Here is a 23855-nt window from a genome sequence, read left to right on the forward strand (position 1 = left end):
AAAAAAAAAAAAAAAAAAAAAAAAGAAAGATCACAAGAATGAGATAGGAGAAAAGATTTATAAAAAGTATTGGCTAATGAGAGAGATACCGGAAGTATTAAAAAGAGAATATATTTAAAGAAAAAAGAGAGAAAAAAAAAGAAAGAAAAAAAAAAGAAAACAGAGAGAAATATAAATAGGAAGAGAGAGAGAGAGAGAGAGAGAGAAAGAGAAAGAGAGAAAGAAAGAAAGAAAGATAGAAGGAGAGTTTTGTATTTTATTTCTAAATAATACGCACAATTGACAGTTTGTCTTCTCGAGAGACTTGGAAATCAAACAAAACAAAAAAAAAGAAAAACGAAAGAAAATAGAAAAAAAAAATGAAGCAGAAGACGAAGACACGAAAAAAAAGACTGATTAAATAGGACGAATAAATTATTAATTGACTTACGGATAATATATATGTATATTTTAATATACATATATATATATATATATATATATATGTAATCTGTATAAATCAATTAATAATATATATACATATAGCGAATAATAACTCGAAATATCCCTAGTATAATTATTAACAAGATAAAGTAAAATCTATGGTGATAATTATTTCGATTTATTTTATAATATATATATATATATATATATATATATATATATATATATATATATATATATAAAACAGAAAGAACTCTTCTAATTCATAATGATATCGAGTTATATATAACGCCTCAATTAGATTCGATAATTCACATTTTTTATATTTCACTATTATCTTTAATTAACATAACCATAATCATATAGTTTATGACATTAATTAACCCTTTTTATTTCCCATTTCGTCATTTTATTAGAAGCTTATAAACGTTGTATTGAAAATCATAAGACGAAATTATCTTCATATATGCTAGATCTCTATCTATTCAATCTTTTCATCTATTCATATATATATATATATATATATATATGAATGTATATATTAAATATATGTATATATATATATATGCTTTGTTAATTCCATAAGAATCGACAGAACGATAATTTTCTCGATAAAATCAAATAACAAAATGATGATACGTCGTGCTGAAAGTTTCTTTCGCTATCTTTCTTTTTTTTTTTTCAATAAACGAAAAATACCTTCGTGTTACGCCTGGGTTGCTTCCGATAAAGGCAACTCAGACGTGATCTGAAAATCTCCTACGTTTATTGAAAAAAAAATAAATAAATAAACAAATAAAAGGGTAGCGAACGAAACTTTTTCGTTCAATGAAAGAAAAAAAAAAAAAAAAAAAAAAAAAACAGAACGTTGCCGATCGTGCTTTCAAGAAGTATTGTTAATTAGAATTGTTAAGCGTATTGATTTCAGAATATTTTCGTTTCGACTTCATTTTGTTTTTGTTCACTTTTTTTTCTTATTTTTTTATTTTATTAAATTATATATGTATATCTATCCACATGCATATACAATGAAAGAGGATGAGATCGAAACACGAAATATTCAGAAATCAATACGCTAAACAATTTTAATAAATCGATCGATAATCCGTGTTTTCTCCTTTTCTTCCTAGACACTTTTCTATGAAAACATTGATAATGAAATGTCAATAATTAATAACATCGCATGTATGTATGTAATGAACGAGAAATGTTGCCCAAGATCATTATATATATACATATACGTATACGTACATTTATATAATATCGTCGATTTTTATGGAATTAAAATAATATCTACGACGTATATCTACTGTGTATATTTATATACACATATTAATATATAAGTATGTATATACATATACATATATAGATATAAATGTAGATATAGATGTAGTATGTTGTGATGGTGATGTTATCTATTGATCGAATATAATGCTTGAAAGCTTCTACTTAAAATGAACTGACGAAATGGGAAATTTTTTGGGAAAATAAATACGCCATTAATAAAATATCGATGGTCGAATTCGAGATTTTTTTTCTCTTTTTTTTCTTTAAATATACTTTCTTTTTAGTACTTTCGATATTTCTCTCAGTAGCCACTATTTTTTTTATAAATCTTTTTTTCTATCTCATTCGATTTTGTAAATCTAGTAAGGGTTTAAAAAGAAGAGATCTATTTGTTAGATTATATATATATATATATATATGTGTGTGTATGTATATGTATCTATATACATATACATACATATATTGACACAGACACAATTCTATTCTCCTTCTTTTTTTTTTTTTAATTTCTATATCTATTGTCACCGTCGCTCTTGATTTCTTAGTATTTTTACTAGGAATATTTTAAGGAATTATTTAGCTTCGTAGTATGCAAATATTCAATCTCATTTCTTATCAATCGACAGATGATTATTTGATGACGCGGAGGTCTATTTTTGTTTTTTATTATTATTAATATTATTATTATTATTAATATTATTATTATTATTATTATTATTATTATTAATATTATTATTTTCTTTTTCCGTTCAATTACCGCTTGTACTGCGCGATTACTATACTATTATAGATCCGTTCAATGATTAAAATGTAAAAAATAAAGTGATTTCTTTAAGTATCAATTCTCTGTTGGAATTTTATATAAATGATATATTCGCTTGTGTTTCCTCATCCAATTCGTTTCTTTCTATTCTCAAAGATTTTTTTTTTTTTTTTTTTTTTTTTTTTGACGAGATGTTTTTCATCTTCGTGAGGATAATAGAGAAAAAAAAGAAAGAAAAGTAATAAAATGATTTCTTTAATTCTCATCATGCTAGACTTATAATTAACGTGAAGGATAAATAAATTAATTACTTTTCTTTTTCCCTAATAAATACATGGATAATAAAAATTTTTAATTTTCCTTTCTATCTAGATCTTTTCTAAAAACAGATAATAATCCTAATTTCTCTCTAAACGCATTGTTAACAAAAATGAATATATCCTATTTCATGATCTATAAATCCTGTTTGAATAATCTTTTGTAAGATTAACTTGGTCGATAATGATGTATAGAGAACTTTCTTATCGACGATTGAAGATAAAACAGATAGATAAACAAGTTTCATTAAAAAAATTATTAGAAATAATCTAATACTAATTAGTGAATAATGAATTGTTAACAGAATAAATTGTTTTACAAGAAGAATATTATGTAAAATTAGTATCAATATATATATATATATATATATATATATATATATATATATATATACATCGAAAAAGATATTATTAAACTTATTAAAAATTAATTATAATTGAAATAATTATTATACTCGCTTCTATCATTGAAAATTAAATATAATGTTTTTATGTATTAAACAGATGTTATGAATATGTCTGTTGTCAAAAAATCATATATCTAACATCGCTTATCAGTAATAGTACTTACGAATTCGCGATTAAGACATTTTTTCTGTAATTACGTTAATACTTTTATTCTAAATAAACAGTTTAATGCTAAACACTTAACCTAAATCAAAGTATTCAATATATAAAATATTACGTAGAAACCTAACCTTTAACGTATTTCATGGTTAATGAAATTAAGAGAACTTACCTTACTGCTTCGTCCCGTGTTTCTCACAAATATGAAATACCGACACGAATCATGGAATTGATCTGTCGATAGAAGATCGACTATAGTTAATAATATAGAGACTTCGAGCGCCTCTAGCGGCGGAACAATGTAACTACCATTAATTTCGCATCACATTCAAATATTATAAATTTTGCACTATTTAATTACATGCATTTAAATTGTATATGCTGAACAATTTTTATTAATAAATTTTGAATTGAATGTTTGAATTTCAATTAAGTAACAATTTTTTATACGCACAAACATGTATATAAAAAAAATATATATATATATATTTTTAGATTTATTTTTTGTAAAATTCTAATGATCAATGGAAAATGCAATATCCTGCGTATTAATATGTAAATGATATATTATTAGCAGTACATGTATATGCGTTTAATTTTTGTACTTGCAAATTTATTAATACAAATTTAACATGTAATAAATGCATATACACACACACACACACACACACACATATATACACTAGTAGATACGAATACGATTCGTATCTATAAATTGTAACGACAGGCAAGCACGGTATAGGTTCACCGAAGGCCACGCCTTCACTGGGCGTTATCGAGTAGCCGCTAGCGGTCAGTGTCCCTGGAGAGGGGGAAATGTCCAGAGTCAATAAACGAAACGTTGCACTCTCGATCAGATCGCGAGTGGACGCGAACGCGTGCGCATCTGCGTCTTGATTCGTTTAACTCGTGTCTATAATAATAAGTATCATATCCTATCGTATCGTACCGCGTTTTTCATTGGTGTGAAAGAAGAAAGGAAAAAAAAAACAAAAAAAGAAGTAATACGACTCCGATCAATACACTCTTAAGTAACACATACGAGAGAGTAAAAAAGAGAAAAAAAGGAGGAACAAAATTTCCTAAAGAAGAAATTCATTGGTGTACTATATTTCTTACTCCCACTCCTACTCTCTCTCTCTCTCTTTCTCTCTCTCTTTCTCTCCTTTCTCTTTCTCACTCTCACTATCTTTCTCGCATGCACAAACTTTCTATTTGTCTATCTACATCCATCGTTCGTCGTTCTCCAATCAGTCTTTCCGTCGACGTCGTAGTGTGAACTTTCGAACTTTTGACGTCGTTTTCTTGTCTCTCTCTTCGTTATTATTTTTGTATATGTGTGTGTGTATATATATATATATATATATATATATATACATTCTTGACAACACGTTGTTCTTCTTGCATTTCTTTTATTCTTCCTTTTTATTCTTCTTATCTTATTCTTTTGAATATATCTTTACTCTTAATTAATTCGACCATCTCAATTACATATATTGAGTATACGTACGTAATATATTTGTGTGTATTATATATACATTTCTTTTAAACGTAATTTCGTATATGCGTTTATTTATTTGTTTATTTGTTTATTTGTTTGTTTGTTTGTTTGTTTGTATCGAGCTAATTTCGAAGAGATCGAGAAGGTTCATTATAGAAGTGATAATTATTTAATTCATTAACGAATAAGTGAAGAGACGTATATACGTATATACGTATATGTATATATAAGACGGAAGGAAAAATAAAAGGATAGAGAGATAGATAGAAATAGAAAAAGATAGAAAGAAAAAATATATGTATATATATATATATATAAAAGGGACATCGACGAAAGAATACTTATATCTTTTCGATTAATCGATTCATCGCGAATGTGATCGGTATTTTTCTTTTTTTTTTTTGTTTTGTTTTGTTTTGTTTTATTCTCTTTGCACTTTTTTCTCGTTGTTATTGGTGTTATTGTATTTTTATTATTTTATAATTGTATTTTTATTATTATTATAATTATTATTATTCGTTTTTTAATATTCTTGACGTACGTGCGCACGTAAATTCGTCGCGATGAATGATTAATTAACACTGTGAGCAAAACAATATATGTATATATATTAAACAAAACGAAAAAAAAAAAAAAAGAAAGAAAAAGAAAACAAATTAAATATAATAAAACAAGAAAATCAAATAAAATAAAATACACAAAAGAAAAATAAGATATACGCATATAAAAACTTGGGACGTACGATGAGTAAATAAAAAAGGGTCATTGACCCTTTCGAACGTATTATTTACGAGACTGTACCTTTTTATAATTGTTTATTATATCGGACGACTTAAGGCCGAGTTAAAGCTATTAAAATGAGAGTTAAAAAGGTACCATTGCCATTGTGCGCAATGGAAATATGTGACGAATATCAGGATGATGACAACCCAATCGATAATTTTGTAGTAGATTGTAAATCACCAAAGGAAAACCAAGAATCTATTTTCAATAAACAAGATAGATCTATAAGAAATGAAAAATTTTCGGAAAGGATGGATCAAGGATCTATATGCGCAGCAAGTAATCAAGGATCGAGTTATGATCGAAGGATCGAGCCGATGGAAAATCAAGAATTTCCAACTATCATAAATCAAAGATTTATGCCGATCTATGATCATCCAAGAGTTCCAATTAAATTACCAATTATGGGAAATCAAGGATCGAAACAAAACGAACATCATAGATTCCCATCAAATCAAAGATCAACGACGACTGGAACTCACGAATTTCCATCTGATCAAAGATCTATTATACCGATTGAAAACGAAGGATCTACGTCGAATGAAAACGAAGGATCTACGTCGAGTGAAAATGAAAGATCTACACTGAGAGCTAAGGAAGGATCCGCGAGGACTCGAAATCGAAATTTTGCGATAATTAGAGATAAAGAATCGTCGAGAAATTATGTATCATTGGAGATTGGAAATCGAAGATCTATGCATAGTGAAAATGAAGAATGTATCTTGCGTAAAAAGCAAGAATCCTCGTCTCAAAGTGAAGAATCTCTGTCGCCTAGAAGTCAAGATTCTGAGCCGATAAACGAAAATGATAAAACTTCATCGATTCCTTATAATCATCGACGGGTCATACCCGTTTCAAAACAGCTTATGATTTTGGTAAGAAGTGATCTTTTCGTTTCTTCTTCTTTTTTTTTTCTTTCTTTCTTTCTTTTTTTTTACGTTTATTTCTTCCCGGCAATCATACATACACATATATATATATATATATATATATATATATATATATATATATATATATGAGATGTATCAATATTTCGTCCTTCTCGCGTTCGTTAATTTCTTTTTCTCTTACTTTTCCTTTTTCTCTTTTGCTATTCTTTCTCTATTTCTCATCGTGTTATTATTTCACGTATTATCACGATCGGTCGGTCGGTCGGTCGGTCGGTCGGTTGAACGAGATGATATTGACATATGTTTAGAAGGAATTAGAACTATTTACGTTTGAAATCGATATGTGTATGTATGTGTATGTGCATGTGTGTACATATATATTTATTTTTCTTTGTTAAGATCGAGAAATCAATTAATCGAAAATATTTCATCGTTCTATTCGTTTTATTCACTTTGCGTTAGGCTTAGAACGAAAAAGAAAATAGATTTGTTGATACGCTTTGCAAGTGATCCTTCCGAAAATAAAATAGTCTATCTCTTTCTAACTCACTTGGTCGTTAAATTTGAATTCGAGTAAGTACGCGATAAATCCCAAGAAAAGAGCGAGTCAAACCGATTATTATTATTACTTCTCTCGAATCGATATTTCTCGTAAGAACCTTCAACGTGTTTACATATTTTTTTCAAGCTTTTCGTTTTCTTTTAGTTTCGATTTTTTTTCTTTCTTTCTCATATTAACACTCGATACCATATTGTCCCAAAACGTTCCGATTGTCTTCTCGAAGTTGTTCTAATAAAGATAATCGATATTTATGATCGATATTTGAAAATAAACTATAGGTCGGTTAGGTCAACGAGATTTAACGTTTCATATTCGTAATATTCCATTCCTTTTCTTTCTTTCCTTTCTTGTTCTTCTCTTTTATATATATATATATATATATATATATATATATATATATATATCAATTAAACATTTATTAATTAATCTTTCGATCTATCAAAATTTTCTTTCTTCTTTATTCCTTTTATCGTTTTTTATTAATATCTGTTAATAATTCCTAATGGATTTAATCGAACGTAGATGAATTAAGAGATTAATTTTCTATTTGTCTTTCTTTATCCTTTTCGGACAGTTTGTCTGTTATTGTCAGATCAAGTCAAATGAGACTTTCTATGGTCGGCACCCAACAAGGCAATAGGTACACTCATCGAAATACCCTTTAGCCAGCTTGAAAAAAAAAGGCAAGAGAAAGGGTGATCAAGGGTATAACCATTAGACGAAACTTATAAGGTGATTACCGTCGTTACGGTTATGGTCGTCCCTTTCTCGATGAGTCTTCTCTTCCCTTTCCCTTTCACTTCGTTTCGTTAAAAAAGAAACCCCATATAGATAATGATTTTTGCACGGGTTTAGCTACATTCATCTTTCATTTTCACTTCCATTATGATAAATAAATATATTCCTTATAGATGTGTGTGTATATATCTTATGGATATGTAAACGTTCGATGATTACTAATTTATAAGAATTATAATTATAATTATAATTACATAACGAATTATTATCTCTTCTCGTTCTATCCTTATTCTTTTTATTTCTAGAGACAAATGTGTAAACAGAAGAATGATCCAGCTCGCAACGAATTTCTTACTCATCTATGCAATTTCATGGCTAGACGAGGTAATTATATAATAATGTCTTATAAGTTTATCGTATAAAAGAAAAGAAAAGAAAAGAAAAGAAAAGAAAAGAAAAGAAAATTAAAGTCACGTCGTTTTAATCACGCAATACAACGACGATCGATATTGTCTTCTTCTTTTTCACTTCTTCACGGAATGATTGACTTTTTGATGGTACTTTTTTTTTTCTTTCTCTTCTTCTTTTTTTTTTTTCTTATTTATAATTTTTTATCCACTTAATTTTTGTTCTCCATCGTCTTTTCCTCCTCTCACTCCCAAAGGACAACCGATCTTTCGGATGCCGACCATAGCTAAATCAACATTGGATCTTTACGATCTATATAGAGAAGTGGTACATCGTGGTGGTCTGGTCGAGGTAATAAACCAAAACCATTGGCAAGAAATCATCAAGAATATCAATTTACCGACTAAAGTAATTTCGATTGGTTCCAAATTGCGTGTACTGTAAGTAGAAGATAGTCCATTGAATTTCTCTTTCTTTCTGTATTTTATTTTATTTTATTTTATTTTATTTTTTTTTTTCTTTCTTTTTTATTCTCAATCAATATAATCAATTACGAATTTAAGACGATTGATTGTATTACATTCTTCTTTCAACTTGCTTCGTTGGTATTATTTTATACGTTGTTTCTCGTTGTTTTTGTTCTTTCTTTTTTATCAATCGATTCGATCGATTTCCAATTCAACGATCTCTTCTCTTTCTCTCTTTTTTTTTTTTTTTATTTTTCGTTTCTATTAGTTCCTCTGGTTGGCTTTTTTTTTTCTACACCATTAAATTCTACGAAAGTCTTTTATTCTTCGTCTAAGGTAAAATTATGCGGCTACGTATTGAAAATTATTTGTTCATAATAAAATGCGATCGGACAATCGACTTTGATATTAATCGTCGTTAATTAATCGTTTGCTTTTTTTATTTTTTTTTTTTTTTTTTAATTACTGCTTAATTTCACTGCCTTTTTTTGATCATAACATTTGTTCGACAATTTTTTTTTTTTTTTATTATATATATATATATATATGTGTGTGTGTGTGTGATTATTGAACGATGTGTTATATACGTTGTTTATATATTTGCGACGTATATAGCACGTCATTTCGGTGCAAGTGGTTAAACTCCCCTATATCCTCGTCTTACTCTTCGCTTCACGCTTCACGCTTCACGCTTCACGCTTCACGCCTCACGCTTCACGCTTCACACTTCACGTTTAATATTATACAATTCACGATTTTCACCCTGTTCACTCTTGCTACTTATTTGTTGTGTCGTAACTCTCTTCGATACACGTTTTTCTCTATTCGCTGTTTACTTCATTGCTTCTCATTCAAAATTAAACACCTACGAGATAAACCTACAAGAAAAAATTCAATTTTTCCCATTCTAAGATCATCACATGGCCCTTTGGTGGGGATATTCGTCGAAACACTGTGTTTCTAAGGTCACGAGGATATTTCGTTCCTTGAAGTATGTATATACCTATTTCTATTATATTAAACATTTGTATATGTATATATATATATATATATATATATATATATATATATATATATATAGAAATGTGTTCATGTATTCATATATTTCACATTTGTTTTCTTTTCAATTTGAATAAATTTGTCTATATGATGTGTATGCCCTCGTATTCGAACAAATTAATATATACATATATATAACAAAAAAAAAAAATATATATATATATATGATATTTTAGGTATATTAGATATCTTTACGATTACGAATGCGAATATCTCAATTTATCGAATAAAGTTCAACTCTTCGAAGCAATCGAATCTATTCGTCGAAAAAGTAATTCGACTGATAAAAACGAGAATCAATCGAAATCATTAAATACAGAGGAAGAACGGAGGCAAACACTTTCTTCTGAATTAATAGAAACATCAGAATTAAAAGAAACACAAGCTTCAACCTGGCATGAGCCAAAACAATTAAAGTCTAACGATTTACCATGTCATTCGCAACATCTAAATCAAGAACCGAATTCGTGTAAGTTTGAAAAATAAAAAATATGATTTAAAAGAAAATAATTTATGTGCATATATCTTTTTTTTTTTTTTTTCTTTTACAGCGTTAATGCTGCCTAATTTGATGTCATCCAATTTTGATTCACGCGTAATTAAACAGTCGACAGTATCGACAATGAACAAGGAATCAAATAAAAAAAATATGACAAAAGTATCATCGTTACAAGCTTTATCGTCAAGCATGAACCCATCAAAAAATCATCAACAATCTGTAACGATATCTTCTAACGAAACAAACACGGATTTCAATGAACATCAACGATTAAACTTTATTAAACCTAATAATAAAAATAGCGATAATCTTCCAACACATAGTGGCAGTTCTACAAAACCATCATTACAAACACCATCAAAATTTCCATCAAAATCAATATTAAATATGCGATTCAATCCAAAAAAAGAAACAAAAAGCTTAAATCTTAAGTGAGAGACAATTATATTTATTTCTTTTTATTTATTTATTATCTTTTCCAGCTCTTTTATTTTCTCTTATTTTTTCATTCTAAATTCTAATCGATTTTGTTCTCTCTCTTTCTCTCTTTTTACAGATATGTATATATATATATATATATATTTTTTTTTTTTTACTTAGATCGTCTAGAGGTTCATTGTCATCTACCAATAGTGATATTGCAATAGTGATAGACATTAATAAGGATGATGAACAAACACCACCCGTCAAAAAAAGACATCTTGATAATAGCTCACCCACTGTCGAACGAAATCTTATAACATCAACGCCTACTTGCATCAATATACAATGTCGAAGTATGTATTTTTAATTTTTATTTCTTTTTCATTCATTCATTCGTTCGTTCGTTCATTCTTCTTTTCTCATTGATCACTTTGCTTTTATACTTATATCTCTTTTTATTAAATCTTTCGAGTCGTTTTAAATATTTTTTTTTATTTATTTATTTATTTATTTATTTTTTTATTTTTTTATTTATTTTTTTTTTTTTTTACGTACATATACACATACTCACTCACGCATTTTCCTATTATTTCATTATCTCTCCATTTGTAATTTATCTCTATATTATAATATATAAAAATAAATCACTTTGAAATTATTCATGAAATAAGAAGACAAATATATATCGAACATCTACACGATCATTCATCCAATTCGCCTACGCACATTTTATTTCTTTCTTTTTTTTTTTTTTTTGTACTTACACACGTTAAGATTTATATATATTAGAAAAAATATATATATATATAAATTCGTTGTATTTTTTTCCATAGATCAAAAAAAAGAGACCGTACACGTCTGCCTAGAAATACAAGGTATCACTTATCAAGGAATCCTTTACGCAACGAATAACTTGAATCAGACATTAACGACATCGGTTAATAACGAAAATGACACTACACCGCAGAAATTAATGGAATGAACAAATATACATAATAATATACATATAATCATGTAAATAATGATGTACATATAATAATAAAAAATATTATAATAATGTAAATATCACGATGATATGTGAATAATATACACTTTATAATCATATTAATATTATACGTATATATGTATTATGCACACCTATATAGTGTATATAATATATATATATATATATATACACACACATATATATCTATATATATGTACATCTATAATATCACGCGATTTTGACTGGGTTATCTTTAACTTTACTGGAGGTATCTCTCTGATTTTATTCTATATTAATAAATTTTATACAACAATACTTTACAAAATTTACGTATATATATATATATATATATATATATATATATATACATATATTTATATATACAGATTAAATTCATACATCGTTGTGAAATAATTATAATTAAGAATTATTTTCACTTTCATCGAATTCTATGAATTTTAACTGATGATATTTATAAGATATATTTATACGTAATTTTCATATATCGTTTTATAATATTCGTAATATAAATTATTTTTCAGTTAAGACTGTGCTTCGTTATTTCTTTTTCTTAAATTTATAATAATAATTACAACAATAAATTCGTGTTGGTGTGTGTATGTATTGTACTATTTTACTACATAATCTCCAGGAATAAACATCGCTGGTATGAATTTTTCTTAGTTGTTCGTTTACATGGTTCTTTGCTTGATTGTTTCTTTTTTTTTTATTTATTTTTTTTTTTTTATTTACTTTCTCCTTTTATGGTTTTGCTTTTTTTTTCTTTTTTTTAATGCTATTCGCCGTACTACTTCGCATATTATTACAACGATTATAATTATCATAAATTATTATAAATAGTTTAGATAATATCACAAGATACGCTGGTATATAAATTAAATAGATCAATATAAATACATTAATAGATAAATCAAGACAATACATATGGTCATTATACTACATATATATATATATATATATATATATATATATATATACACACTAATAATAATAATATTACTATCACTACAATATTTTCTTGATTTCAATAAACAATGATCGCTTTCTGGATTTTTATATTTTTACATTTTTTTCGGAAAATTGTGAATAATTTAATTACATAAAAAAAAAAAAAAAACACGTATCCAAATAGAAATAGATATAACACGTATACATACATATATATATTTATATATATATATATATATAGATATGCACAGACATACAAGTACGTATATGCATACATATGTATATATAAAAATTTAATAATAGTTTTTGTCCATTTGGTCAACTATACACTCCCCTTTCCCCTTAATTTTTGATAATTTTTTTCTTTACATTTTCCATACGTACGATTAGAAAAATGTTAGAAATAAAAATCTAATCATTGGACAGATATATCGATCTTATTCTAATATATTATACTACATAAATGTTTTATCTATTTCTAATCGATCAAGTGTATGAGTCTAGAAACGATAAAAATATTACAAAATATAAAATATATAAAAAAATATATGAAAAAAAAAAAAAAAAAGAAAGAAACGTTCGTTTCAAACTTTTTTTTCTTTTTTTTTTTTTTTTTAACCAAATTTTATCAATGATCCATTTAATGCTAATCAACGTATTTAGATCTTAATAAGTCGATCGTTTATTTTAAATGACTCAGACGCCGACGAACTTTTGTTTTAGAATTAATGACATTGATTTAAAATTTGATTATCGTATAATCCTTTTTTTTTTTTTTTGGTTTTCTTTTTGTTAATATGTTTTCAAAGTAATTTTTTTTTTTTTCCCCAAGTATAATTCGCAATTTAACTTTGTTTCCTAATAATTGATTTCGAATGTGATCATTATTCCGTTTTTAAGAATTCTTTAAAAAAATTCAATTTTTTCTTTTCGAAATATAATTTCTAATCCAATTACATTAAATTATAATCAATTCCGAATTTGATCATTAATTTTCTTTAAAAGAATTTTCAATGTTATAAAACACAATTTATAATTGAACAGTCACGAGGAAATTTATAATATAAATTCTAATCGTCATAAAATTCTCTTCGAAACCAATTAAATAGTTTCCTTTAATTCCCAATTGTACTTCGTAAATAAATTTCTCTAATCTGACGATTAGATTTTTTTTTTTTTTCTTTTTATGTAACAAAAAACAATGTCGATACATCGAGTTAATTGTAGCGACGGTGTGTTAATGATAGGAGTAAATGAAAATGAAGAAGAAATAAATATTATTTAAAAAAAAAAAAAAAAAAAAAGAAAAGAGAAAAGAAAAATGCGATCGTTCTTAACATATCGTGTACGTAATTAATTGATATCGGAAACGGGAGTGAGACAGATGAATGAAAAAAAAAAAAAGAAAAGAAAAAAAATAGAAAAAGCAAAAAAGAAAAAAGAAATAAAAGTGAACTTTCGCCGATTATTTCCTTTTCTTTTGATTTCTATTTTTTTCTTGTTATCATTATTTTCTTCCCCCTTCAAAAAATCCGAATTTTTTGTCGTTCTTATTTTAATTAACGATTATCGTATCTAAATTGATGTTACATATTATTTATTACATGTTGAAAGAGCAATCGCAATTTTATAGCAGAATCGATTATTTTTAATAAACTCTTTTTTTTAAACTTTAATTTATTTTTCCTTCTTTTTTTTTCTTTTTCTGTATTTTTATGCTCCTTTCCGTCCTTTTTTAAAAGAAGGTCTTTTTTTTTTTTTTTTTTAGTTTTCGTCTTCTCCTTTTTTTCCATCAACCATCCTTTCGAATGCATACTTTTGTTTTTGTTTTATGAGTATTATGTTCCGTTATGTATTTACATTGTCGACGAAATTCAAGGACATAATCATACGTAATAAAGTCAAAATTTACTAAGGTTTTTAAAAAATATTCTCTCTCTCTCTCTCTCTCCTCGGTAAAATTTTAACGATATCAAATCGAGAAAAGAAATTAAAAAATAAAAAATAAAAAAAGAAGATTGTTACTGAAAGAAAAATTAAGCGAAAGCTAGAAGGAAGAAGAGATAGAGAAAAGTTTTTTGTTATTTTATAAAATCGTGAAATAATTAATAAATTCCTTCTTGAGTTGAAGAAAAATTTACGAAATCAAGAAATGGGAAAGATTCAACGGAATGAGCACGCGTGCGCGCGTCATTCATGCAAATAAAGAGAAATGGAGAAAATGAGAGAGAAGAATAAAAAGAGAGCGGATTAGAGCAGATAGAATAGAAGAGCAAAAAGAAAAAATGAAAAAAAAAAAAAGAAACAAATTTTACAAAATTGTGAAAAGAGATCAGAAAGACGAACGAATATTTTTGGTTATTTTTCTGTTTTTTTTTTCTCCTTTTTTTTTTCTTTTTTCTTTAATTATCGACTAATTGTTATGAGGTATTGCGATAAAACCAACTTGTAGAACAATTTGTCGGATAATAGGAAAATAAAAAAAAAGATAAATAAAAAAATATAAAAAAAAAAACTAATTATGTATATATATATGTATATATATATGTATATATATATATATATATATATATATATATATATATATATGTACAAAACTAACGACATTCAATTATGCTCTTAATATTGAAATGATAACTGAATTTAATTAACCATTATTTCGTTTAATTCTAATCTCTCTCTCTCTCTCTCTTTCTTTTTTGTTTTTTAATGCGATTTATTAATTATCGACAACCGGGAAGCAAAAAAAGATGGAAGAAAATATTTATCGATTGATATGATATTTAATGATATTTTTTATAAAAATAATTAAATATCATTCTATCTATATATGTAAATATTAATTGGGCTATGAATATTTTCTATTGTTTTAATTAATTTTAATAATATGCAATCTCTAATCTCGCTCGCTCATTTATTATTTACCGAGTATTTGACAACGTGAGACTTTATTTATTATAACTATGCACTAAGTGGTCATTGTATGTGTATATTGTCTTGTGTGTTCAGAAATTAAAAAACAAAAAAAATTAAAATGTTAAAAAGGAAAAGTGATTTCTTTAAACTGTTCTAACGTACGTGTGAAAATTCGATTGATTGTCTTTGACTCGTCGTATTCCTTTCTTTCTGTTTTTTTTTTTTTTTTTTATTTTTTTAATGTTGCAAATTTTTAGATCAGTTTCAGTTTTTGTTTTCCTTTTTATCTTGAATTATCGTGAATTAAGATGAAAAAGAATTATGTTATGATTTTGCTATATTTTTGCATTTTTTTTTTTTTCAGGTACTTTATAGGACTTTTTATTAAATGATAGATTTATTTATCATTTAATCTTTATCTTCTTTTCTGGAAGAGCTTGTTTTTTTTTTTTTTCTTTTTCTTTATATTCATGAAACGGCGATCATGATTAAAAAAGGAAAAGAAAATAAAAAAAATTAAAGGATAAATTGTTATCATTTCGATTTCATATGAATGATAAATTTATTTCGTCTATAATTCATATGTTTAATCCTTTAATGACTTCTAGAACGAGATACCATAATTCTTCATGAAGGTGAACTAAAGGTTAATTATTTATTTTGTTTTCTTAAGGATGTTTACTCAACGTTTTCCCCTTTTTACCGAAATCGTTTAAAATAGATAATAACTTTAATTTCTCCTTCTCAGAATTAAAAGAACACTCTATCGATGATTTGCAAATATTGATGAGATCGTCTTTTTTAAGATCAAAGGTGGTGCTCGCAATTTCAAATTCTTTGGATAAAGTTGTGTTGTACAATCCTTTATCATCGGTCTGTAGATAAAACATATACGTAAACGATTTGTACCGAGAAAGTTGCAAAAAAAAAAAAAAAAAAAGAATTAATATAAATAACAAAAAATAAATAAATAAATAAATAAATAAATAATAATAATGATAATAATAATAATAACAATAAAGTAATTGTTCGAAAAGTTATTTCGAGATAAAATTTACAAGAATACAAGATTAATCAAAACGATTCGAAGACAACTATGGATGATATATTAAATGAATTATCGAGAAGAAAAATATTCTTGAAAATGAATTAGATTATATATCTTGAAAATAATTAGATTTATATAATACGTTAAGTAATTCACATATACGCGTGCGTATATGTTTATATTTAAAAGATATTATTAAAAATTAATTTCCATTGAAATTGCAATATAATCGTTATACTTACGCAGATAGATATAGGATGTCCACTTTCGTACAGATATTTAAACTGATGATCTTCGTAGCACGATACAGTTTCACATATAATATTAGAGGTCAAACAGAGTTCTGTTAGGTACAAAGCAAAAAAGAAATGTTTTTAAACGTGTTTCTGTTTTGTCAGACGATCTTATAATACTTACCAACAGGGATTTGTGATTTACGTAAATAATCAAACGTGGCAACTGTTCCTCCAAGGTTAGGATGTATACAAGTACCATGACCTAATCTATCTGGACGAAATTTAAGTACATCCCATGTATCCGCTCTGTTAGGGATCTATATACACACAATTTTTCAGCGTTATATATTTAATATTAAATTTCTCTGTATATGTATATATTTCTCAATCATTATCAATTTATACATAGACATATAACATTGTTAAATAGTTATATATTTAATATTGATAATAAATGTATATAAATATATATATATATATATATATATAGATTTTATAAATTTGTGTTATATATAAAAATGTGTATATAGAGATATATATGTACCTCAGCACAATGTATTACAACTTTCAGGCCAGCTTTTCGTACTTCGTATAAAAGATCGAGATACAAATTTCCCTTAACCGGATCTCCACTTAAATCAACTCCAATTATCAGATCAGGATATTTTTCCGCATAACTTTTCGCTAAATTACAATTTTCTTTGGCATTCTCGTAATCTTGAGCACGATCGACAGATATTAACAATTTAACGATTATATTAGGACACGTTCTTTTAGATGCGCTGTAACGACAAAGAAAAATATCAAAAGAATGAAACGAAATAAAATACAATGAAATAAAACCAAATACACATACGCATATATACATATATATGTATATATATATATATATATATAGATTTTTTTTTTTCGATAATCTAAAAAATAGTATATATTATCCTATTGTTATACTAAATTTTTGCCTTGTTTTTTTTACCTTACACCTTGTATCATGGCATCTATATATTCCGTCTTCGTCATATGTCCCGGTACATGTCGTGGTGTACTTCTTAATTCCAAATAAATAACATTATCCTCCATGAAATCCTTTATTACGTCGCATGTAGCAATATAAATGGCTTGTGGGTTAACTGTTAACGAATATATAACGTTGAATAATTTGAAAGATCTGAAAAGAAAAAAAAAAGAAAAAGAAAAAAAAAATTAAGAAAAAAGAAGAACAAAGAAAACGAAACGAAACGAAACAACAGAAAGGAATATAAAACGATACAAGAATAAAAATAATAGAAACGATTAAAAAAAAAAAAAAAAAAAAAAAAAAAAAAAAAAAAAAAAAAAAAAAAAAAAAAAAAAAAAAAAAAAAAACTTTGTCCCTTCCGACTTTTGTAACTTTGTGAAATTGATATTATTTATGACAATATAAATAATTTATTGATATATAGACGCAAGATATATGGATTAACGTTTAATACATACTCTTTCAAATCTCCCTTGGCTTGAATAATCTGTACAAATTTCTCGAATCCCATATTATCCGTATTTGTTATTCTATATATTTTTTCCAATGTCGGTAAAGTGAGAGAACCATTTAAATGGGCATGTAATTCCTAAAGAAGATAAGAAAAAAGAAAAATAAAGAAAAGGACAAAGGAACGAAGACAAAACTGTTCGTCCAAAACAATTTACGAACGTACATATTCAAATATACAATAATAAATACACTTACGATCTTTGGTAATTTTCGACAAAATTTTCGCAAATCCATGATGATAATATCCTATAAATTGTTGCAAAAATTTTTCTTAATCATTATACGATAACATAAAATAAATATATATATATATATGTGTGTGTGTGTGTATGTATATGTACAATAATAAGTGATTTGTTTCTTTCTTTTGGAAATTCTACGAAATTTATTAAAAATATCGAAATTATATGATCGTTTCGGACTAAAGCGCCAATCATAGCAAGTGACGGTTTACGGAAGCTTAGTAGTTTGATATTCTCTTTTTTTTGCTTCATTTTCTTCTAAAATTACGTTAATAGTTATATTCTAATCACAGTTAGATCCGATCTAATCGTAGTACGTATAAAGGTTTATGTGAAAACGTTAACTTATGTTACGTATTTAACGATTAATAAAAGCAATGAAAGAATAATTCTCACCTCTGTGTTCTATCCCGCGTTAATAAGATCTCCGTAATACCGGTACGAACCACAAAACTGATCTGTTCGTAGAACCTCTACCGCAGTCAATAATATAGCAACATCGAGCGCCCCTATCGGCAAAATAACGAAACAATTACCGGCTTTGAAACGCGTTCGAATTTTGAATCTTTCGGATCTTCACGCATTTCCTGTTTTCTTTTTTTTTTTTTTTGTACGATACTAAAAAAAGAAAAAATATTTATTTATTTATTAATAAAGTATTTATTAAAATTGTTTTTATTAAATTTTTTTTATTAAAATTAATTTAAAAAGATTAATTAAAATTTACTTAAATTTAAATATAAATCATAACTTTGTACGTACATATATATATATATATATTATTTGTATCTGAACGAAAAGATACTAATTTTTGTTATAACTTTTGATATTAATATCGATAAAAAATAATTCTAATCATTAATATAAATAATCTCAATCATTAATAAACTAATTTCAATATACACGATTTTAATGGAAATAGAAAAGTTTAACTATTGAATAAATGTTTTCTTATAACTTATCTATTGCTTCTTCAATTCCTGCAGTTTTTATAAACTTTCTAGTAATAAAACAAATAAAACAAAATTTCAACTTTTTAATACGCTTACACACGCTTACACACGTACGCGTATATTTTACAAATAAATAAATAAAAAAAATTTTCTTTCCTTATCTAGAAATTAGTATCAGTAACTACAAAAGTAGTTAGCGATCGAACGAAATGAATTTTGTTAATATCATTCTCTATCGATATAATCATCGAAACGTCATTACTAATGGAAAATCGAATGATAATAAATAAAATCATGCGTATGAAAGAAATGGTAAGTAACTGACATAGCACATAATCGACCTGGCAACAGCTTCGGATAACGCTTTAACCTTAGGTGTCTGTTATCCGAAACTATATCAACCAGCATGATCACTTACTGTTGTTGACCACCCTAAACGACCGTGATCAGGTGTACTTGTAGAGTTGAAAAAATGTCCCGTGGAAAGAATGCGAATCTAATTGATCAAAATGAATGTAGAAGTCATTTCTCAAACATACTTGCGGTACTATCGTTCTATTTGCAAAGAAAGTCACAAATACTAATTAATTCGATTGACGATAAGATCGACGTAAACGATGAATAAAATCTATCAAGAACAAATGAGAGAGAGAGAGAGAGAGAGAGAGAGAGAGAGAGAGAAAGCGATGAATTGAACATCAAACCATTAACATAATCAAAAATCACAGACAATTAATTATTAATATAAGAAAACGATATATCTTTTTCTCTGTTCCCAATGTAAACTCTAAATTTTAATATAAATAAAAATTTTACTACGTCAAACCTCGAATAATAAGGATTATGGGAGTATCAATGTTATTTATGGAATAGATTTTCAAAATGCTGTCTCATGAAACTTGTCCTTACACCTTATATGATACATCGAAAATAGTTATAACGAAATATTCTTATCTTTACTAGAAACGAAAAAAATGTATCGACGATCTTTACGATGAGAAAAGAAGTTCGTCGTTTTAAATAAATTTATCGTTGCAAAAAATATGTTCGCGTTATATAACGTAAACGAATATTCATACAAATCTCTGTGAAAATTGTTAAAAAAAATTGTTTTGCAATAAAATTGAAGAAGAACTTATAAAAATTGAATTACTCGTAACTTATACATATATATATATATATATTTTTTTTTTAATATAATAATCACGAGATATAAACGCTGATAGTGTTAATCGATTTCGATTGTGTTAGAATATTGATGAGTATCGATAAAAGTTTTAAAATGGTGTGAGTCGAACGTCATTGGAAGGGGAACTATTTAAGGATAATCGAGAATGGTAACGAGCATATTCACGAAAGTAAGTTTCTCTTGATCGTATTAATTCACATTATAAAATAATAACGTCGATCTTGAAACGTTTTAATCGATATTAATAACAAACTATAATTAATCTTGAATTAAACGAAATTATGGAAAGTAATCGCGGAAAGGAAGAGAAACAAGGGTAATTAAAATCATATTTATACGTTATTTAACTATATATATATATATATTTATTTATATATAGTTAATGGAATATAGTTAATAATAGATTATAATTAATAATAAAAAAATATATATATATTATCATAAAAAGTTCTCCAACGATGTCGTCGACTGTAGCTGGCCAGGATCAATCATTTTCAAATACCAATCTAACGACAACGAAGAAACCATTACAGGATTACGGTAAAAATATTTCTCGTCTTTTTTTTTTTTTTTTTTTTTTTCAAATCATGAAAGTTGATCTAAATAATTTATTTAATATCTTGTCAAATCCTATTTTATTTAAAGGCGCCAGTAACGTCCTCGTTCTTGGAATGGAAGTAAACGGAGTGAAGTATCAAGGTATCCTGCTTCCTCAAAAAGAGTGTAAAAACAAAATAATTTAAAATTTCAACGATCAGAAAGGTGATGGTTATATGCGTACGCACACATACATTCTTTTTTTCCTTTTTTTCTCTTCGATTTTTTTTTCTTCCTTCCTCTTTCATCGACGAATCAATATTAATTATAAAATTATCATAATTTTATAATTTAATATCGTTGTTTCTTTGATCTTTTTTTCTTCTTCTACTTTTCCTTTTTTTTTCTTTTTTTTTTTTTTTTTTTCTTAATTCGTTTACCTTAATTCCTTGATATACGGATTAGACATTATTTATTCAAACGAATTATTTTCTTTCTTTGTTTTACCTCAGATAGGTATAGGGATTAACATTAACAAATATGATATTCGTGCGCTCGTAATGCTGTCACTTGCCACCCTTTATCGCATTTCCGGGCTATATTATGGCTAGAGCGATCGCATTAAGTGTAAACAAATATTCCGTATCTTAGATTCTCTTGGTAGTCCTTCATGTGGACGTTCATGACAGCATCGTCGTCATTCAGTTTAACATCCGACACGGTCGAAAGTCCAGTCGAAAATTTTATTCGATTCAAAAGAGTTTCGACTTTCTCTTTCTCTTCTTCTTTTTATACTTCGGAAAAGGAAAAAAAAAAAAAAAAAAAAAAAAAAAAAAATTCGTTGAAAGGTTCGTTATAAAAAAGAACGATTAGAAATTTGTCTGTTAAAAATGTACAGTGCAATCGGTTGTGGTGTTAACGTCGTTCAATAAATCGTATACGATAATTGCTGTAATTAACATTTTTAAAAAGTAATGATTTTAATCGTGTTAGTTTGTAAGATCGATGAATATTATGTGATTAATATTATTACGAATTACGTGTCACGCTGTCGATAAGCAGAGTATTAATTCTTTGTGATATTGATGTAAAAGTATTATGCTCTACTTATCGAATACGAGGCCACGAGAATATCATCGAAATTGGATTGAAATCGTATTGGATTCGAAAGGGATTATCGAGATGTTTCTTTCCTCTTCTTCTTCTTTTTTTTTTTTTTTTTTTTTTTTTGAATTCTGGATATTGTGCGTTCTCGCCTTGACGATTCCCATATTTTTAGCATAATCCAGCCGTAACGATAAGAGGCATTATGCTTAGAATATGGAAAGTCGTAAATGTGCTGCAATCGTCGTTAATTGAAAAAAGATGGACTGGCCATTATATTCACGGTCGTTTCTTCTTCGTATTTACGTAAGTTAATTTGTCAATTTATTTTGTTACATCGTTTTAAATTAAAGTCATTAATTTTTATATAGTAATTGTAAAGTTATAAATATCGATTAAAGTGGAATAGAATTTATTATAGAAATATAAATAAATTATAACATATATATATTAATATATATATATATTATAATATAAATATATATAAATTAATGAATTTGAAAAGAGATGTGTTTTCGATTAATTAATCGCGAAATAAATATAATAAATTTTTATGAAGTTTTTCTTTAATATCTGTCCAATGTTTTAATGCGTTGTATGAATTAAATTTAAAGAAAAATGTTTGATTATTTTATAAAAATAATAATATCAAAAAAGAATTATGAGAAAGAGAGAGAGAGAGAGAGAGAGAGAGAGAGAGAGAGAGAAATATAAGATAGTCAATTCAAACCTACATTTTATTATCCTTGTAAAATAAATAAATAAATAAATAAATAAAGAAGTAAATAAATAAATAAATCTTTATTTAATATCCGCACAGTTATATCAACGTACGATTTTTAAATCATTAATTCATTAAACGTGCGTATTTAATTGACCGAAATCAGAAAGAAGATAATTGAAAGAAACAAAAATAAAAAAATGAAGATAAAACAGACAAAAAAAGATAATTCCCGATAAGACAATATATTACATTTATATATTTATCAACGCGACATTAAACGTCAGTAATGTTACGAACGTCGTCTCGTGCTAACGACAATATTTCTTTAAATGACAACAATATTATTTTTAATTGTGTTACAGTTATTCAAATAAAACCTGATCGATAATTAATTGATTCATCGGGATACTGTTATATGAAAAAAACAAAGAACAAAAAAAAAAAAGAAAAGAAATATTCTTTTTATTAAATTAAAAAAAGAAAATGCGCGTTGCAATCGTTGGAGCTGGTGTTATCGGTTTGACGAGCGCATTGGCGTTGAAAGAAACTTTTCCGAAATATCAAGTGACCATTTTTTCCACAGTGTTTACACCAAACACAACGGGTGATGGTAGCGCAGGCCTATGGGGACCATTTTTACTCGGCGATACCCCCAAAGAAGATATTTTGTAAGCTTCAATCTCTTTTTTTTTTTTCTTCTTTTTTTAAAGACGAGAAAAATAATAAAAAAAAAA

General features: G+C 26.4%; 3 protein-coding genes across 3 annotated transcripts in view; 2 read left to right on the forward strand and 1 right to left on the reverse strand.

Moving 5' to 3' along the window:
- Positions 1-5552: 5552 nt before the first annotated feature.
- LOC122636664 (protein dead ringer-like) lies at positions 5553-11686 on the forward strand. The gene is made up of 7 exons (XM_043828152.1): positions 5553-6516; positions 8137-8215; positions 8496-8679; positions 9942-10234; positions 10317-10695; positions 10865-11040; positions 11521-11686. The coding sequence occupies exons 1-7, from the start codon at positions 5716-5718 to the stop codon at positions 11667-11669; spliced, it is 2061 nt and encodes a 686-aa protein (XP_043684087.1). The 5' UTR covers positions 5553-5715; the 3' UTR covers positions 11670-11686.
- Positions 11687-16015: 4329 nt separating this feature from the next.
- The window catches only part of LOC122636677 (adenosine deaminase-like protein), a 53999-nt gene continuing 46159 nt past the window's right edge, over positions 16016-23855 (reverse strand). Inside the window, exons 3-10 of the mRNA XM_043828191.1 lie at positions 19011-19123; positions 18568-18618; positions 18318-18448; positions 17818-18009; positions 17386-17623; positions 17023-17158; positions 16848-16948; positions 16016-16432 (exon numbers count right to left, since the gene is read on the reverse strand). Of these exons, the coding sequence (XP_043684126.1) occupies positions 16226-16432; positions 16848-16948; positions 17023-17158; positions 17386-17623; positions 17818-18009; positions 18318-18448; positions 18568-18606 (1044 nt within the window). The 5' untranslated portion in view covers positions 18607-18618; positions 19011-19123 and the 3' untranslated portion in view covers positions 16016-16225. The remainder of the gene's footprint in view (positions 16433-16847; positions 16949-17022; positions 17159-17385; positions 17624-17817; positions 18010-18317; positions 18449-18567; positions 18619-19010; positions 19124-23855) is intronic.
- LOC122636678 (D-amino-acid oxidase) overlaps positions 23558-23855 on the forward strand; it is a 2154-nt gene continuing 1856 nt past the window's right edge. The window contains exon 1 of the mRNA XM_043828193.1: positions 23558-23789. Within this exon, the coding sequence (XP_043684128.1) occupies positions 23605-23789 (185 nt within the window). The 5' untranslated portion in view covers positions 23558-23604. The remainder of the gene's footprint in view (positions 23790-23855) is intronic.

Source organism: Vespula pensylvanica, chromosome 23 (genome assembly GCF_014466175.1).
Source record: "Vespula pensylvanica isolate Volc-1 chromosome 23, ASM1446617v1, whole genome shotgun sequence".
Classification (NCBI taxonomy): Eukaryota; Metazoa; Arthropoda; class Insecta; order Hymenoptera; family Vespidae; genus Vespula; species Vespula pensylvanica.